Source organism: Homalodisca vitripennis, chromosome X, assembly GCF_021130785.1.
Source record: "Homalodisca vitripennis isolate AUS2020 chromosome X, UT_GWSS_2.1, whole genome shotgun sequence".
Taxonomy (NCBI): Eukaryota; Metazoa; Arthropoda; class Insecta; order Hemiptera; family Cicadellidae; genus Homalodisca; species Homalodisca vitripennis.
The window spans coordinates 89,540,759-89,560,907 of NC_060215.1; the positions used below are offsets into that span (position 1 = coordinate 89,540,759).

The 20,149-nt window shown below is 32.2% G+C and overlaps 1 protein-coding gene across 2 annotated transcripts in view; it reads right to left on the minus strand.

Annotated features, from left to right (window-relative positions):
• Positions 1-20,149, minus strand: part of LOC124369326 (chaoptin) — a 79,558-nt gene that overhangs the window by 23,039 nt on the left and 36,370 nt on the right. For both annotated transcript variants that reach the window (XM_046827283.1, XM_046827284.1), the window contains exons 2-5: positions 14,686-14,954; positions 9,866-10,035; positions 7,016-7,365; positions 3,634-3,880 (exon numbers count right to left, since the gene is read on the minus strand). In XM_046827283.1, the coding sequence (XP_046683239.1) occupies positions 3,634-3,880; positions 7,016-7,365; positions 9,866-10,035; positions 14,686-14,954 (1,036 nt within the window). The remainder of the gene's footprint in view (positions 1-3,633; positions 3,881-7,015; positions 7,366-9,865; positions 10,036-14,685; positions 14,955-20,149) is intronic.

Below are 20,149 nucleotides of genomic sequence, written 5' to 3' on the forward strand. Positions count from 1 at the left end.
GCTCCACTTGAGTTTGGCCAAACCCAGGATGAATATCAGTAGGCCAGTATTCGGGTTCCAAAACTTTTAGTTGCTCTACAAACTCCTTGTTCTTGACAATTTCCTCGCCTAAGCTAGGGGTAAACATTTTCTTCTTTAAGTTGCTGATTACACTAGAAATCAACTGTTCACCATTAATTATACGATTTTTGGGTTTTCATTTAACTTTACAGAAGCAAACAGCCTTCCCTCATGGCGACTTGTACCTCCAGAACTCTTGTCTAAGGTTTTTCTTTCAAAGATTCCAGATATCTGATTGGTCTATGAATCAGTTTGTCTGCAAATACAGGGGACGTGCTTCTGTTTTCCAGACTTTCAGACAACAAAGCCAATTTAGCAAGAATGTCATACATAAATGCTAAGTTTAACAAAAACTTATGGGAAGTCAGCTTCTTCAATAAACCATTATATTTGCATCTATCAGTGGATGTTCTCTCAGGATCATCCATTGCTTTAGAGAAATGGCTGGCTAAGGCTTGATAACCAAACCACACGGCTGAAACAGTATAAAAACTGCTTGATACCCACTTCGTGCTTAAAATTCTGCCGATTTTATTCATTTCAATATCGAGCTCCTGTGCACATTCTTTTAACTCTCGCTTATTCTTTGGAGATGTGCTGTACAATGAATAAAGTTTATCCATGAATGACTGGAAATGGTTAACCCCGGCTACTTCACTTATGGCATCCCCAATAGCCAGTTACAGTCTGTGATTCATACAGTGCCATATGATAATATTAGGGTAAACAGATAAAAATCTCCTTACTACACCTGAGTGCTTTCCCAACATGGCGTTCGCCCCGTCGCTTGTAAAGAAAACCAAGTTTTGTTTTAAGTACTCACCATTAAAACCATATCCTTCAAGGCACTGGTGAACACTGTTAAAAACTGTCTCAGCTTTTTGATCAGAAAGCTCGATTAAGTCCAAAAATAAAGTACTTGGTGATTTATCCTTGCTAAATTCATATTTTAAATATACAATGAGGATGGATTTAGAACTAATGCTTGTGGATTCATCAATGATTATTGACAGTTTTCCAGAAATTTCCTTTACTTGATTCAAAATGCGCATTTTCATTTCCTTTGAAATATGATCTATTATTTCGATCGCACTATACCTTGAATGAAGGCCTACGCCGACATCTACCCCATTTAGTTTTTGTAGCTCAAGCAATCCGAAATGGTCGCTGTACGGATGGTCGTTTTGAGCAATAAAATATGCCGATCTAAACACAGTCTTAGTTGAATTGAGCTGAGCTTGATTCATTTGATCAATTACTTGTGGCATCGAATGTTTGTTTGATTTGTCAATAATTAAACTCGTGTAATAATGTTTGAGCGATTTGGTGAGCTTTCGACTGTTTGTGTTCAATAATCTTTTTCCTCAAAGATATGAGTTGATTTGTTCTATTTGAGCCATAAAAACAAACTTTGTACGAACGCCATGTTCTTTTTTGTAGGCTCCCAAATTACCGACTTCAAAACAAATTTTACAGCCTAATTTACCTTCCTTTGAGTCTATCCAAGGAAAAGCCGCCTTCTTTCGCTCCCACAACATATCTTCTGTCCAAATTTCAGGCCACTGTGTTCTGTGCGGGGGGGGGGGGGGGGGGGGGGTCATCCGCTCGAACTTCCTTCTCATTAGGCTCAGATGAGGTTACTTATTTTAATTTTAGCTTTTGGATTTGATGTTCCAGGAACTGGATTTGAGTCAGTCATATTAGGGGCACTAAAAAATGACGTTATATATTTTTGTTTAGGTTTTGGTTCCATCACTTCACAAAATTCACAAACTAATAATTAAAGAATTTTGAACTCAACCACTACGACTAAGACTTTCAACGATAACAGCTTAATACAAGCACTCACAACAACATAGAGACCGGGAACGTGAATAACAAGTCTCGACCGTCTGTGTAAGTATACACTTTCTGCAGTTAGTAGGAGATGGACATAGGGAGATAGGGTGTTGTGGCTCACCTGTCATGGGAGGGGGAGAGGGAGAGTTAGAGAGCATCCTGATTTTTATGAAGGCGCTAGTTGCGAGTAACAAGAGTTGTCTATTGCACAGCGCCTACAATTACCTTGATACCACTCAACAGACATATAAGTGATGTGGGTTTGTTCTGGCCTTTTTATTATCTAGTGACTCGTCACCCGCCTACCACTTGTTACAGGCGGGTGGCGCTCCGGTTCACAGCTCCGGCTCTAGATGCTACGCCGGAGCGACGCTCCGCTTCTTAAAGCTGTACCGGAGCGCCGCTCCGGCCCCACTACACCACTACCTTTATCAGACTATGTGAAGAGATGGCCCTATCTAGACATTCAGCCACTGCAGCCATATATGTTCATTCACAAGTGATAGTGTTCTTAGGCCTTTAATTATTTGTTATTTATTTATGACTATCATCTTCCATGTGTCTTTATGCTTTGATTTTGATTTTAATTAATTATTTATATTTTAACACCACTGAAGCCATCCATCTCTTCAAATGGTCTGATGATGAAGGAATAAATCCTTCGAAATGTATGTCACCCTAAGACATTAAACTGACATTTTGGATTGTCGACAGAGGGCAAGTACCCAACTATAAATCACGTAACAGTCCTGGAGCCAGAAAACAATAATGAATTATTATCGTTTCATTTTCATAAAAATAGTATTGACAAACATTCTGGAACGTTACTTATAATATTTACATAAACACATTTTTTATAATTCTCTTGTAATTAAATTTAATATGTAATTATTGTAAGGACATTAATAGAAAGAAACAGAGCTGTATGCTTTTGCATTTATCAATCAGGGACACAAAATATAGCAGTGACTTTCTGTTAACGCTTGTACTATATGGAAGGAAGAAATAAGCAGCTTTTTATAACCTATGTTGACTACGTACAATTTCTTGAATAATAACTATCAGCTGTTTCTAACTTTCAACTGAGGACACCATAAACCTCTTTTCTGTATGAATCATTGTCAGAGAAACTAGCAAAATTCCGGGATCCACAGTCACATAGTTTACTACACTGGAAGCACGTATTTCATATATAAGTCAATTATTAATTGTTAACTGAATTCACATAAAATATTTAGATAATTTTCAAGAAAATAATTTGGAAATTATTGTTTGACTCCTATACCCTTATTCACATGAACAAAATTAATGATGTTCCAAAACATCAATACGCCACAAAAGGTTGCTTTCATTTTCCAACGCCTTTTGTTTAATATTCTTTGCCTAAAATAATCACAGGCTAGTAAACAATGGTTTGTCAGCCATGGCTCATAGATTTATCAAACAGTATATAGCTCTCACATCAGCTTTTTTACTCCAATTTACTCCAAGCCTCTATGGTGTACACAATGTCTATGCTAATTACGAAGTATTTATGTCTTTATAAGACTAATAAAATCTATATTAAAGATTAAAGGTTGAAAACTGTCTTATCCAATAAAATATGACCGACTCTCTACAACACCAATATTTTCAAATTTAAGGAGTAATTTAAAAATGTATTTATTGTACATAAGCATACTGGTGTAGTTTTTCTTGTGCATTATGTTAACATAATGATTAAATAAAACTTACCTCAACATACTGCAACCTGTTAAACATCTGGAAGTCAATTTTCTTTATCTGATTCCTGGCAAGATCAATGGTTCCTATTCGTGCCAAGTTGTCAAACGTTCCTCTTCCTACTTCTTTTATATTGTTGTCACTCAAGTACAAGCGCCGAATGAGTCGCATCCCACGAAATGAGCTAGAGTCAATCTTACGCAGCTTGTTGTAGCTAAGACTCAATGAACGTAACACTGCATTACGAGCAAAAGCTCGGCTGTTAAACAAAAAACATTATTGTAACACTATTTAATATATTAAATGTATCACATAATATAAACTCTTTGAGTGCCATGGCCATTTTTTAAAGTCATTTGCATATAATGTTAGTCTATTATTTGTACATTTGCACACCTGTAGAAGAATAATGTCTGTGAAACATCTATCCAGCCAATTTTCATCTCTTTCTTTTAATTAAGCTAGCAACATCATATATAGCCTAGTATGTTGATTTAAAAAATTTAAAAAAACGTAAAAAATGTGTTACTTTTTGTAATTTCAAGTCTGGCGCACATTTTGTCATGCTAAAAATTGTTGTTAACTTTTTTGATCTATACCATATGAAAAGCTATGGATATCTCAGCAAGTTACCATATAATACTGATATTTACATAGAAAGTATACATGACAATGTTGTGTAAAGCATATTTTTTCTTGGCATTGCAGGTGTTCCGAAAAAATGAAACTAAATTAAAAAACGGAAACATTTTTTATTCTTATACACTTTTTTGATTCTTTAACCATCTAGTTAGGAGTTGATTCATCTCAACTGTCAGGCTATTTTTGAGTCTTTTGTATACGTAAATTCAAACTTGTTTAGATATATACATATATATCATCTTCTTTCAGAAGAATCTGTTACTAACTATGATGCATTGAAATATAATAAAATAATTCCACATAAAGACAAGAATTTTCTCCTGGACACAGTTGCAAATATAGTACAACTTCATTTATCTGGACCACATTTATCTGGATCTCTGGGTTGTCTGTGTCAGTGTTACAGAGTGGAGGAAGTCTACCCTACTGTTTTAGTTGAATTCTTGCATAGTTAACTTGTTGTTAACACATGATTGATGTTCAGAATGATGCATACAATGTAACAAAAAATTTAAAATGTTGAAATAGGCCTACAAGAGTTTGATAATTGTAAATTTGTAAGATGTAAATAATAGGCTTCAGAATGACAACAGCATCAATGTGATTACCGCCTTAAAAATTGTATTAGCAGTTTGTTATTCATAAGTAACAGAGGACAGTGAAAACCAATCTGATAATTAAGAAACCGGAAAATGTCATTAGGTACTCATTTTGATGCCATGGTGCAGCTAGACAATTGATGGTTTATTTTAAGCAAAAGTCTGACACTTTGTCAACAGATATGATGGCTTTGAAACATCTGTGTGGTGAACTTCCTGGAAGCAGTGTATATACGCAAATGAGCATGACTTGAGTTTTTTGTAATAAACAGCATTATTATTATTATTTTATATTTTATTTGTTTTTGTTGAAATAATTAATCTCTGTAAAACAAAATAATACTCTTTTACTGTTATATTTGTAAAAATAAATTCCTTGCTATCTGTAATCTATTGTATTGTATTCTATTTGTATTGTATTTGTCTATGCGAAGATTTTACAGTATTTATTCTGTTAATTAGTATATATTCATGCTGCTGATTGCGTCTCGATCTCCATACGCAGGCTGCGCCCATGTGGAAATCATTTCCTGTTTTTGTATATACGTTGTGATCTGTGTTTTTATAAGGAAATAAATATTAATTAATTCATTGTTTTTATTGTATTCCGGTTTATCTAGATATTAATTTATCCAGATTTCCAGTCCCAATTAATCTGGATAAACAAGGTTATACTGTAATACAAAAAGGCTAAATGTTAATACAGGCACAACATTTAATCTCTGTAAAATAAAATAATAAGCTGACTATATTTGTAACAAATAAATGTCTTACTATTTGTAATCTATTGTGTTTTTACTGTATTCTCAGTTTATCTGGATTTTTATTTATCCGGATTACTTCCGGTCCCAATCATCTGGATAAATGAGGTTGTACTGTAATACAAAAAGGCTAAATTTATTACAATAGACACAATTGTTATCAAAAGTTCACAAAAAAAGTTTTGTCCATATTTTTTACATTAATTTTACAAAAAATTAGAACAAAAAATTCACTATAAAAGATAAGTACGTTTATAATTATTGCCCAAACATTAACTAAACAAATCACAACACATCTCAATAACGACAGGCCTATCAATTACAAAATTTCATAATTTATTTTAAAATCAAGAATTCAGTAATAAAACACTAGGTATGAAGTAATATAAATTTAAAATACAGTGACTTATGAGCATGATAGAAAATCATTACTTGATCAAATTATTGTTTACAGTTGAAGCAAAAAACATCAAAATGTGATCTTGACAAACAAGTTGCTAAGGGATCATTTGACTTTTAAGTAATATTCTTATTTTAAAATAGTTGTAAATATAGCAAGATAAAGTACATCAATAAAATTATCAACTCCTAATTAGAGTGATAGATAGTATTGACAGACTATAAAAATGATCTATTTATATTACTGAGATGAGTGCTGGTTTCAGGGTTAAACAAGTGTCATATGACATTTATGTCTCCCCAATGTGAAGTAAGGCTCAAACATGTATTAAAGCATTGAAAATGTCTATATGTTTAATCATAAAAATGCATTTTAATAAAACAACTTCACAATTAACAATCAGTTAAAATTTGTTTGTGAAAGCAGATTTTTTAAATGAAATCTATTTAGATATTTTTTACCTTCAGTATCCTATTTTTAACGTATTTTCTAGTTCTACTCTAGACATTTCATTTTAGTGAGATAAGAGTATACTTTTAAGTATACTCTTTAGATTTATCTAAGTTTAAATCACCTGCTGGACACAACCTGTTACCATGTCTTGCTGAAGACTTATTGTTCATCATTCCTGAAGACACATTTACTAAATTTAGATCCTTAAATTTTTAACTAAATTATTTTTTATATTTTGAAAATTCTTTCATAAGAAAATTTACAAATAAGTTCAGTCAAATTAGGATGAAATTAGTTTAGTTTATGAATGCGTTTATTCATCCAAATACATAAAGAATGAGTATACACCTAGTTAACTCTAGTTTTTATGAGCCTTCTTCTAAAAGCCCCAACAGATGAAAATGAAAGTTAATTGTTAGAATTAGTTTGGAAAGTTTACCTTGGGTGATGTTGATTTCTCATACAACAGTTTCTATGTAACTCTCTTATTATAATATAAATATCAAGTAAGTCCAGCACCAGTTGTACAAGCAAAGTACCTCGTGATATCTGGAATGGTGTTGTGGGAAAAATTGCACCAACCCATCTTGGTGAGGTCTGCCATGTGGTCTATCTTAGAAATGTTATTGAAGGATAAATCCAAGAACTCTACATCCCGGAGACCCTTGAACTGCCCCCTCTGTAGAACAGAGAGGGAGTTGTTGTGCAGGTCCAACCGCTTGAGCCTCTTGCATGGAGCCAAGGTGTCGCCGGGCAGATCTTTCAGGGGACCATTGACAATTGACAGTCGCTGGAGCTGATTAGGTATCATGGTCGCACTGAAAGAATCCTTTGTCAGGCCCGATATTCTATGGCCATCTATGTTCAGTACAGTAAGGTTTCCTAGATTCTGGAATATAAACAGAAAATACATATTAAGCATATGCTTAATGGTATTCTTTATACAAAAACATTTTATTCGGAATCACTCCTTGCAAATAATATGTCAGGTGCAAGAGTAAGGCTCTCTCTTAATGAAGTGAACTATCTTCTTCATCCAGAGGCCAACTACAAAGGTAGAAATATTTGAAATAAAATACTATATACGAGGTCTGTCCAAAAAGTATCCGACCGCCGACCAGTAGCGGCCGCGTGGCGTAACCGACCGGCTCAAACCGGTTATTGGAGGGGAGGGGCGAGCCTACTCCTTGCCATATTAGGCATTGACTACGATCCGGTTACTCAGTGAGTCACAGCGCTCTATTCCGTACAGTACTGCCGTGTGTGTGCGTTGCATTTCAATATGACTGAACGTGTTGAGCAGTGCATTTGCATTAAATTTGGCCAAAATCTTGGCCATTCTGCATCAGAGACGATTACTATGATACGGAAAGTTTATGGTGACGTGTCTATGTACCACGAACATCTAAAAGATACACAAATAAAAGAGAGGTTTAAAAATGGCCACATATCAGTAGAAAGTGATGACCGATCTGGCAGGCCTTCAACGTCCAGAAATGCTGAAAATGTTAAACGTGTTCGTGCAGCAATTAATGAAAACCGTCGATTGACTGTCCGAGAGCTGGAAGAAGATTTAGGAATACCAAAATTGTCAGTTTGTAACATTTTACACGAAGATTTAAAAATAAACCGTGTTTCGGCAAAATTTGTTCCTCGGCTGCTGACAGAAGACCAAAAGAACTGTCGACTTGAAATCGCACAGGACAATCTGGATTTGATAAAAAGTGACCCAGGGCTATTTAAAAAAGTTATTACTGGTGATGGGTTTATGGCTACGACCCTGAAACAAATGCTCAATCTTCACAGTGGAAAACTCGCGAAGAGCAACGGCCGAAAAAAGCAAGACAAGTCGAAGCAATGTCAAGACAATGCTGACAGTTTTTTTTGACCAGGACGGCGTTTTTCATCACGAATATGCTCCAAGAGGCCAGACAGTGAATAAGGAGTATTATCTTGAGGTCCTAAGGCGGCTACAAGATGCAGTGCGAAGGAAACGACCTGAACTGTGGACAAGCCGTGACTGGATCCTGCACCACGACAACGCGCCAGCTCATTCCTCAAATCTTATTCAGCGTTTTTTTGTCAAACACAATATCAACCAACTACGACAGCCTCCCTACAGTCCTGACATAGCTCCTTGTGACTTCTGGCTATTTCCTAAATTAAAAATTCCTTTGAAAGGAAAAAGATTTGACGATGTTGAACAAATAAAACAAAATGTGACGAAGGACCTGTTAGCCATTCCGCAAAATGAATTTAAGGAGGGTTTCCAGAAGTGGGAGGAGCGTTGGAATAAGGTAGAGGCTTGTGGAGGGGAGTACTTTGAAGGGGACCAGATTGCCGTTGCCGCTGAGTAACGTCAGTTCATGCCAGACGTCAAGGTCGGGTACTTTTTGGACACACCTCATAGTATGCATTGTAGACATTAATAAAAATTTGACTGAACAAATGTACATATCAACAAACACAAACAGTAACCTAGTTAACTTTTGATACAATACCTAATACTTTTGAAAGGAAAATTCAAATTAAACTTAACAAATAAAATAGAAAACATTCATTTAATAGATGAAAAATACATTGGTTTTTGTTAATTTTACTAAAAGTTAACGTGAAAGTTAGTGGCTAGTAATAATTAACATCATTAATTGCTGATAAATGTTATTTAATTAAAATTTCAAATAATGATAGTAGCTGTTTATCAAGAATATATAAAACAGATCATCACAAGCTTATATTCCATACAATAACTATTCAATAAATTAATCAACATATATCAATATATATATATATATATATATATGTATACAGGACCAAAAAGACATCTCTGCTACCCTAAAAGTAGGTGTGCATGCTCCACTTGAAGTATATTTTTCACAGTGATAAAAACAGTACTATATGGTATGTTGAGTTTCTATGATTCTTTATAAACAATAGAACAAGAAAAAATCCAAAAAGATTTTCTACTTTTTTAAATTGGTAATTTTTCTGCGGGAATCGCCATAAGTAAAGAAAAATAGCATTTTGTGATTACAATAATGCCAGTACAACCAAATGTTTGATCACCAGATCTTGGTACCTCCTACCATAGGCTGTGAACCAGTAACTGAGAATTGGAATTAACTCATTCCTATAGTTTTCTTCATTAAAACTGATATGTCAATATGAAATAATTAATATACTTCCTAGCTGATTAGTCAGTAACGACCATCTTATGTCATATCAGTTTTGGGTTTATATTTTGGAATTAAGTTTCAAACTCTCTTGGAAAGTATAATATACAAATGATACCCTAATTTTAAAAATAAACACTTTTTTACAAAAGATAGTTATTGTGCAGCACTCATGTTTTTCTTTAACATAATGCAAGACTAAAATACTAGACTCACACTGAAAGCATCCTTTGGAAATTCTTGTAAGGAAGAGTTGATGATGTGGAGCTCTTGCAGCGTTCTGTTTACCCCAAGAAATGTTAGGGGCTTGATGGTTCTGATTGGTGTGTCAATAAAGCGCAGCATTCGAACCTTTAAAGAGTAAAGGAGGTCTCCATATAGATGGGCTGAAACAGATATATTCATAACTGATACATGGACAAAGATGATTAATGATGTTTAAAACATTAGTCTCACAAGCACAATTTGACAAAATACACGAAGGTTAGTAAATATTAACAACACAAAAAATTAAAGCAGTGCATTTTATATTTTTTTAACTTTTTAGCAGATCAGGCTTTGTAGAGTACTTATTTCTGATCAACAGCTTTGTTCATATAGCTTACTTTGTTTGTATTAACATGTAGTTCATAGTGCTTGGTTCTTATAAAAATAAAGTTAGGATTGTTGAAGTTGCCAAAATAGCCGCTAGCCCACAACATCAGTGAAAAGTTTAGTTTTTAATTGTTAAAAGTGACAAGAATGAAGATCATTGACTAATACCGGCTTTAACAAACTACTGCAAGTCTCTTTAGTAAAAAAACCCAACACTAAACACCTAAAGATTGGAATTATCTAAATTAGAAGAGAGGGACACATTGTAACCTTATTTACCAAATATAAATACACACAGACTTTAAATCACGTTAATAAGCACTTCACCAACACAAAGCTTTATATATATACTTTTAACAACAAGAAATTAAGAAACCCATGAATAATTACTTAATATTTAACTGAAGAATAACATCAACATATTTGATCGGCTGACAATTAGACTGACACTAGAGCAACTGCTACGGTATTTGTCTAGGAGAGTTGCCGACAGCACAGTTAGCTTTCTGACTTCAGACACTTCCACTCCAAATAGCAAGCCTACAGTGCCATTGCAATCCTGACCTTCAGCAATACAGCCAGCTGCTGTACTGCCTGTCCTATTGACATGGCACTTGATTACCATTCAATCACCCAGCACAATTCTACTTAATTTGACAAATACACATATTCACCATCTTGATAAAGAAACTTAAGAATCTCACAGCCAAGCAGCCAAAGTCAAAGCTGATTCTTATTTTACCCTAAAACCCAGAAATTAGGAATTTTACAGACAAGCAGTTAAAGTCATCAAAACTAATTTTTTATTCTACCTTGACAATTAGATTCCAAGAATTTGATTGACAACCAGTCAAGGTCACAAAAACTGATTTCACTTTTATTTTTAACTATTAAACCACAAAAATTAAATAGAAAGATAGTACCCATTACAATATTATTTTATTTTACTTGACCAAAAAATGCTAAAATACCCATGTGGACAGTGTGCAATTGGTGTAAAATATTCAGGAATCCACTGCACGTGACAATGCAAAAAAAGTTCCTGCGCAAACACTATAAGCAAATCCATGGAGATCACACAGCTAAAAAATAAGAATATCAAACATTCTTATATGTCTGTCATATAAATACCAGGTTTGGTATTTATATAACAAGAGTATAAATACCAAACCTCAAGGCAAAACTAAAAACTCTATCAAAACAAATGTTCTGGAATTCCATGACCCTGACATGAATGAAATCCAATCTAAAATTAAAGATCTGGAAACATAGGAAATATTCAAACAATCTTACTTATACAAAAGAAGACAATCAGAATTCTCGTTGGACTTCAGAGACTAAACAACTGTAGAGAGGCTTTTAAGTCACTTGGAATCTTAACTATCATCGGTTTCTATACAAAAGAAGTTGTGACACATGCTGATGGACAAAAATGGTGAGAGGCTGTGATCTACACATGCATAACACACATAGTGCTCAACTGTTAACAATATGAGAAAAAAGCCATTATATAAAAGTATTAAATTCTTCAACAACCTTCCAAGACATCTAAGAACAACAAATCAGAACATACCAAAGGCAGGACTCCATACCTAGTTGGTTGAACGGCCTTCTATTCAATAAACGAGGGTTCCTTCAACATCAACATCAATAGACTGAACAACATTTTAACTAACATTTGTACAATACCAATAGCTCTGTATACACAATCAATAATGCTATTGCAAAATTGCCACAATTTCTGTTCTTGGTGAACATGTAATAAAGTTTATTTTGATTGATTGATTGAACAGCTTATCATTCATGAGTTTTTATTTAATGCACACATTTTTGCAATTTATATCGAATATTAATTCCATAGAAGCATTAATAAGCCTAAAACTACAGGGTAACCATAAACAAATTGTCATCAACTGTGTGAATGATGAAAATCAAATCAAATATTCAGTAGACTCCTTGACATGTATAAGTATTTCTTTGTTTTGCCCATGTTTCCAAAATGAGGTGGTAGGGAGCAACTCAACATTTTCAAATTGCAAATCCCATGTTTTTACCCTTCAATAACATAAATAACTAGGTCAGTCATCAATTATAGTAATTTTTAATTTTACTACACATAAAATGGTGACCATTTAAAGTCTATTTCATATTTTGGTTTGTATATAAAAAGACCTCTTTGAAATAATATAGAAATTTGAATCATATACTTTTATAAGTTATTATTATACCATTAAACCATTTAAACCAACTCGCCAACTCGTATAACAGCGACAATAATGTCATAACAAATGTACTCAGTACCTCTGTGTCAGTGCTGAACACTCCTATATCTGATTATTATGCACAGGAGGTTGTGATCAATGGATGCTCATTAAGCTAAAAATCTCACAACATTGTTTTAAACACAACTGTCTACCCCCACAGTAAAAGTCTTTTAAATAAAAAATTTTTGGCAAATAAATATTGAACTTTTTTGGGACTCTTACTTCTGCAGACACAATATTTAACTCCTTCAACAGCTATTTCATGTTTGTTATAAATGTTTGATGTCCCTTTAAGAAAATAATAAAAAAGATAAAGTTTAGAAGAATACTTGAATTACACGTAAAATTCAGATTTTTAGAAATAAACTAAAATTCTATATTGAAATATTCAGGAACAGTAATGAATATAAATTGAAAACCTTTTACAGAAATTACAAAAGAATTTATGAAGAAAGTAATAACTGCTACAAAGGCATATGGATAAACAATAAACTAAACCAGTCATAAGTTTTCTAAAACAGCTTGGAACATTATTAAAAATTCAACAAATAAAGTATTTTCAAAATCAATTCATCTTGATCCCGGTGTAACTAATCCAAATACAATAGATTTACAATATAACAACATTTTCTCCTCAGTAGCTAGTTCTCTTAATGCTAGTCCACTAACAAAAATCATAAAATGTTTCTTTCAAAACAGCCACCTTCCCATCTGCACTCCAATTGGCAAAAGTCTTGCCCATTTTTAACAGAGAAGATCTAAAAATAGCTGGTAGTTGTTGACAAATCTCAGTTTTACCTCTCCTATAGAATTTCTTTATGGGGTAGCTGTGCAATATCAAATTTGCAAAAAGTATCCAGACTGCAAAAAATCTGTTCTAATTATTGCAAAATTTACAAATAGACAATCGTGTTGAAGTGCCTTCAGGGCGCTCAGCATGCTAATTCCACCCAGATTTTAAATTTTAGAGACTCCATTTTACTGTCAATTTAAGTGTATATTGACATAGAGTAGTGATATATATATATATATATATATATATATATATATATATATATAGATATGAGACAAGAATTTAAGAATGCTTTAAAGCTCAATAACATAGAATAGCAGAATTTGAACACCTCCCTTCTCAGACTGGGATCAAGAAACAGTCTTCTTGAAACACTAAATTTATAAACCAAACAAACAAACAAAATTAAAAAGCCAATTAAAAACACCACCTAGTATCTTATGCTTTCTTATCAGTTGGTGAATTCTTTAAGCACACTTGGGATTGATATTTGTGGCAGTGTTGCAATCCTGAGGGGTTAATCCACAAATGTTACGTATATGAATGTGTGCCTGTGTGCAATAGTATGGAAAGCCGAGATCACGGATTTAATTTGTAAGATAAATACCACAAAAAATTGGTATTAATATGTATTATTGCGACATAATGTTCATACAATAAATATATTCTATTATATTCCATGCATTTTTTATTTTAAACAAAATAGTAGCGAAACACATTTTTAATCATCTACTTTTATTTATCAGGATAAGATAAAACATTTTGGCTTTGAATTATGTTTATGATGCTTTTTTATATGAATAGCCATGAAGTGGGGGTTAGTGTTTCAACAAGTTAAGATGTTCTCAAATGGGTAAAATGAAAATTACTACAAAATACATTTCAGTTTATCTCATAAAGATATACCACAAGATTTTTATTTTGTGTTAATTGATCAAACATTTAAGACAAAGAAGTAAGATGTTTATTACACTAATGAAATTGATATTTATTTTTCAATTTTTTCAATAGTTTTTTCAGTTAGAGATTTAAACAGATTTTAACATCATTGGATTTTTTTTTTTATTTCATAGATATATATCCTTGAAATTTGAGCAAAAATGTCATACAATATATAGAAATTAATATTTGCTTTGTTTAATAAGTAAAATATTATAAATATATTCTGAAGAACTGAGTAAAATTTCATGAAATATACACTATAGAAATTAATATTTGCTTTCTTTTTAATAAGTAAAACATATACACAACTTACGTCAAACATAAATTTAATAGTTTCACTCTTCAATTCACTATGTGCTCTAGGAGCTGTACAAAAATACTGAGATTTTCAAGAGATTTTTCTAGTCCCTTAACCCCCAAAGACAAAAACGGTAATAACTTACCAAAGTAACAAGAGCTGATGGTGAGTTGTTCCACAGGATAACCGACAGAGGCAAGGTTAGCCAAACCAACAGAAAGAGAAGCCAAGTTAGTCTTCTCACAGGTGACATAGAGCCCTGCATCTGTACCGGCAGTGCAGTTACAGGGATAGAGGAACTGAGCGTGTACCGGGTCAGTGGGGCAAGGATAGCGGGGACCAGGAGGGATGTACCCACTGTAGCTGCATGGCAAGGATGCTAATACACAGGCTGCTGCCAGGAACACACCAGACCTATGACACAACAGTTTTAGAGAGAGGGAGAGAGATTCACAGTTATGAGCATACTTTTTGATTCACAATGTCAAGCTAATCTGTGCTTACGTAGATGATGTTTTTATTTACTTTTTAAAAAGCCTCTGCGCATGTGGAGATCCCAATATTGATGATGATCCCAAATTCTTTCTTTTCTACAATTTGGTGAAACAGCTGTTTTGAGATGAAGATGGTCAGTTATCAAGTTTAAAAAATCTTACGCCCACCAGTTGGAAGAAATTTGATGATCAGTTATTAATCAGGAAAATCTATAATTATCTGCATATTGGTGTCATTATGTGATAAAGATCAATATATACATTTTAAAGATCTTTAGTTCCCCAAGTTGAGCTACCATATAATGAAGTTAAGTAATTAAATCTGTATATTTTGAAATTTTTATTTAACTTTCAAAAGTTACAGCAATCATTTTATGAAATCAAAATAACAATAATATAATATAATAGATGAAGCAATGTGAAAATGTCTACATTTATACTACATTAGTTTACAATTAATGATCACACGAATAAGAGATTTATGGCACTTAAATCCAACCCAGTTAAGTTAAAATTAATTAGTGGTTACTTGTCTAACTCTAGGCTAAAGTTAATTTGGAAATTACTTCAAATTTTAAAGGTTGACACACTGTGTAATAAATCTGTATTTCTTTACAGAAAGTTAAAAGGTTTAAATTGATATTGAATATGAAGTTACTATTTTTCATCTGTTATAACCCTCTCAAAGTTAGTAGAAGGTTAAAATGAGACAATTTTCACTTTGAAATTTGACATTTTATTTCATAGTTTTATGAAGGTTTAAGTGATTTTTATCAACACAAGTTTTGAAAGCAGCACATCTGTTCTGTTACTACTTTATCTTGAAGTTAGGTTCTCTTCTTACTTAAAGTGTTGTATTTTAAACAAAACATTCTTTTCCTTGTTTGTTCCAATTCCTTTCTTTGTTTGTTTAATCATGCCTGTCCTGAACACTGAAAAAACTTAAAGGCCATGGGAAAAAGCCTTGGATAATGACAGGAATAAGAACGTCATGTGGACACAAGCAGGAACTGTATGTTTTAAGTAAGACCAATTATTCACCAGTTTTCACGTCTTATTTTAGAAAGTACAAATCAATTCTTCATTAGGTAATTTTCATGTGAAAAAGAATTTCAACTTTGATTATATAAAAATAACTGTCATCTGAATAGCACAACTTGGAAAGTGGTAAATAATGAGCTTGCTGATAACTCAAATTCTTCACACAACCCTATTGTCCTTACTTGATAGTAATGAAAGCATTCGAACCCCAACTGATGTAAGAAAAAATTTTAATAAATATTTTATTTCAGTTGAAAAACAACTATCTCAACTGGTTTCTTTTGATACAGCTCTCGAGTATGTTGCAAATATCCCAGCTCTCCAACAACAAAATAAACCTTTTCTTTATTGGTTTCAGTCAACTACAATAATTAATGTTCTAAGCTTGATTTCAAAATGCAAAAACTTAAAGTCAAGTGGATGGGATCATGTTACATAGGAAGTTCTTAAGAAATGTGTAAATTTCATATATTTTTCTCTGGCTTTCTTAGTCAACCAAAACATTTTTGAGAGTATTTTCCTGGAACATTTCCAATCTATAAATCAGACAATTTTCCCTTCGAAATTGATGTTCTTGTCTTACATTCAATCCATAAAAAGGCTAAAAAACTGAGATTTCAAACTACAGACCAATTAGCCTGCTTTCTTCTTTAGCAAGTGTTTGAAATGATTATTCTGGAAAGACTTCAACTATACTTTGACTCTAATGCACTCTTGACTGTATCTCAGTTTGGATTTAGAAAGGAACATTCAACTTCTAGTCAATAATGTCATGGAGACCGTTTTGGGAGCTTTGGATGAGCCGCAGTGTGTGCTATATACTTTAATTTATCCAAGGCTTTTGATTGTGTCAAATATTTCATTCTTTTGGGTAAACTGAAAAGATATGAATATTCTTGGAGCATTGGGAATATTTTCATTTAATACTATTAGTAAATAACTACATATATTCCAATGTTAATTTTATTTTTGTGAGGTCTTTCAGAATTAAAGATTCTGTTGTCAGGCAACTTTATAAAGAGTGAAGTAAAATTAATGTTAAAAATATGTAGTAATTTACTAGTAATATTAAATGGAAAGATATGGCTTAAACGGTGCGGCTCTCTTATGTATTTCCTCATACCTCTCTGAAAGAAATCAGACAATTTCACTAAGAAATAAAGGACAATTTCAAGAGAGTTGGATGAGAGTCCGTTCAGGAGGATCCCAAGGCTCCAAACTTAACCCTTCTTATTTTCCAAATACATAAATGACCTTCTTTCCAATATAAATTCAAACATTGTTTACTGTGTAGTTGACACAACTGTTCTCTCTTCTTGTTGTGATGTTCACAAACTAGAAATTGTCATGAATCAGTCATATTATGACTTGAATAGATGGTTTAAGTCAAATGGTTCACTTAAATTCATTGACTTAAATGAAGAAAAAACCAACATAATGATTTTCACTATATTTCACTATGATTTAGCGAGTTTCCTTCCAATATACTATCCTTATGTGTATAGTAGGTTAAAATATGCTACTGAATCGGGGATCGTCTAGTGAAATTTTAAGAGTATTTAAACTCCAAAGGAGGATTGTTTGCATTATGTCAGGATCTGGTCATCGTGCTCACTGTAAGTCTTTTTTCAGCAACTGAATCTTCTCACTCTTCCAAGTAAGTATCTACTTGAAGTTTTAACTTTCTTTACAAATAACCCCCATTTTTTGCATAAAATGCCTTTAACCATCAGTACAATACCCGCCACAAAGGGTAATATGGTCTATCGGATTCATAGATTGACACTTGTTAAAAAGAGTATGCCTATTTAACTCTGCAGCTATATAATGGGTATTAAGGTATAAGGTATTTTTCTAAAAAAAAGTTTAAATCATTTTGCTGGAGAGATGTACTGCACATATACTGCACAAGAATTCTTGTCAGATTTTATGAATATGTAAATTATATTAAGTGACCTTATTTGATTGTTATTATTTTAGTATACGACTTATTTTATATAAAATTTTGTTATTACTGAAATAAATGACTTCTGATTCTGAACAAGAACGACTAATTTGTAAAGCTATAAATTACTTCTTTTATTGATAACTATGTATTTCAAAAATTTTTACAATAAAGTATAAATATCTGTTTTATGTTGATCGGATCGAACAAAGTTTGTCTGATTCCATGTGCAGCTAAAGCTAAATTGAAAATGAGAAAAGAAAAATCATGAACTAATTCCGTTGTATAACTGTAACAAAAACTCATGAAGATAGAAGATTTATTTCTTATAAAATCATATTAATATATAATTTTTGGTATATTTTTAATTATTATTTTAACGTTTTCCAGCTATGTATTTGCATTATTTTGTAGAATGAATAGGGATCAAATTCAATTTATTTATATCAATATTTAAAAATTCGGACATTTAAGTAGGTAGCTCAGTTAACTCACAACTATTCCCTTTGCTAGATGTTAGTCAATAGTTATATCACATAATATACGTATACAACTCATCAGATTAGTTTTTATTAATCTCTTTGTAATAATTGCCGATAGTCTCATCAAGTAGTTACATACTATTTATTATAATGTTCAGATTCCCAAAATTAATAATGAAGATTTTTTACAATTAATATGAGTTTTCCTTGTTTTACACATTTTATTCTCAACTAAACTAAAGTTCTTATATTTATTTATATATTTAATTTATAGTTATTTATATATTTAATTTTCTGGCATATATATATATATATATATATATATATATATATATACACACAGGATATAGTAACAAAAAAGGAAATGTTTTTGGAAATAATGGAATTATAATTTTAATTGTCTAATGTGCCACACAGACCGATCAAACTACCATGAATAAAAATTATTATAATAAATTTTAAAAGTTAAATTTTAACTTTTTATCCTTCCATGAAAAATTTTAATTATTGTTCTTATCAGGATCAACATACCATATTTCATTACAAACAGACCATCTGTGCAACTTCTAGCAGTGGTCCACGGACATATTATGAACAGACACATGCACACAGATTTTGTTATGAAATCTGAATCTCCCAATCCATGGTACCAATAAATATTTTCACCAAGATTTGAAATAAATTGCCTACAGAATAGTTAAAAATATTATTCTATGAATGTTGAGTTTCATTGTAATTCATCGACCGCCACCAAGTAATTCATTTCCTCTGAACATAAAATGTTGAATATTAAATGTTACCTAAAGAAATCTAACTAATATAATACCTAAAGACGATCAGCAAGAACAGGAGTTAACTATAAATCGTTGCAAGTTATATTCTGGTGGAGAATGCAAGACAACAAATGCCGTGAAGGTATAAACAAATCAGTGTTTATCAACATGCTGCTATTACATTTAGCAACTTGTATAACCTATTGCAATCAAAATATTTATAAAGGTGATAAACTCTTGGATACTTCTGCCAGAGCATTCTGCAGCCAATTTAAATGGAACACATTTGTAAAATTTTTATAACACATTAAGCTCACCAAATATAAAAAGATAATGTTGTTATAATGATAACTTTTCCAGGCTCATCTTGTTTTACTAAACATTATCTATAATCTTATTTAATTGTATTGTATTGGAAGACTTTTCATCCCCATGATAATACAATTTATTCATATCATACTATAAAATGTCTGGATTGTTATCTCGACTTTTTCACATATTCATTACAAATTAATATTTAAATTGCATAATATTAATAATGACATTAATATTATTTTATATATTATACATAATCATATTCATATTTATTGTAAATAATTATTACTCGGTCTTTGTCATTGGGAATTAAATAAAAATAAATAATGATCATCTTTGCAACAAATTTTTATAGAAAAATTAAGTGCTTGATTTAAGGTAGAACGTACTAAAATGTCTGGAAGCACTGTTTTGAGACCTCATATATTCCGCAAGAGGGCACCTGGCCCCAGTTTTTCTAATGAGTATGCTATACTTCCAGAACCCAGGAAGTTATAGTTCCACAACTTCTAGTTCTAGAAGTCAAAAACTGGCTAGTTTATACCAGTTGTTTAGAAGA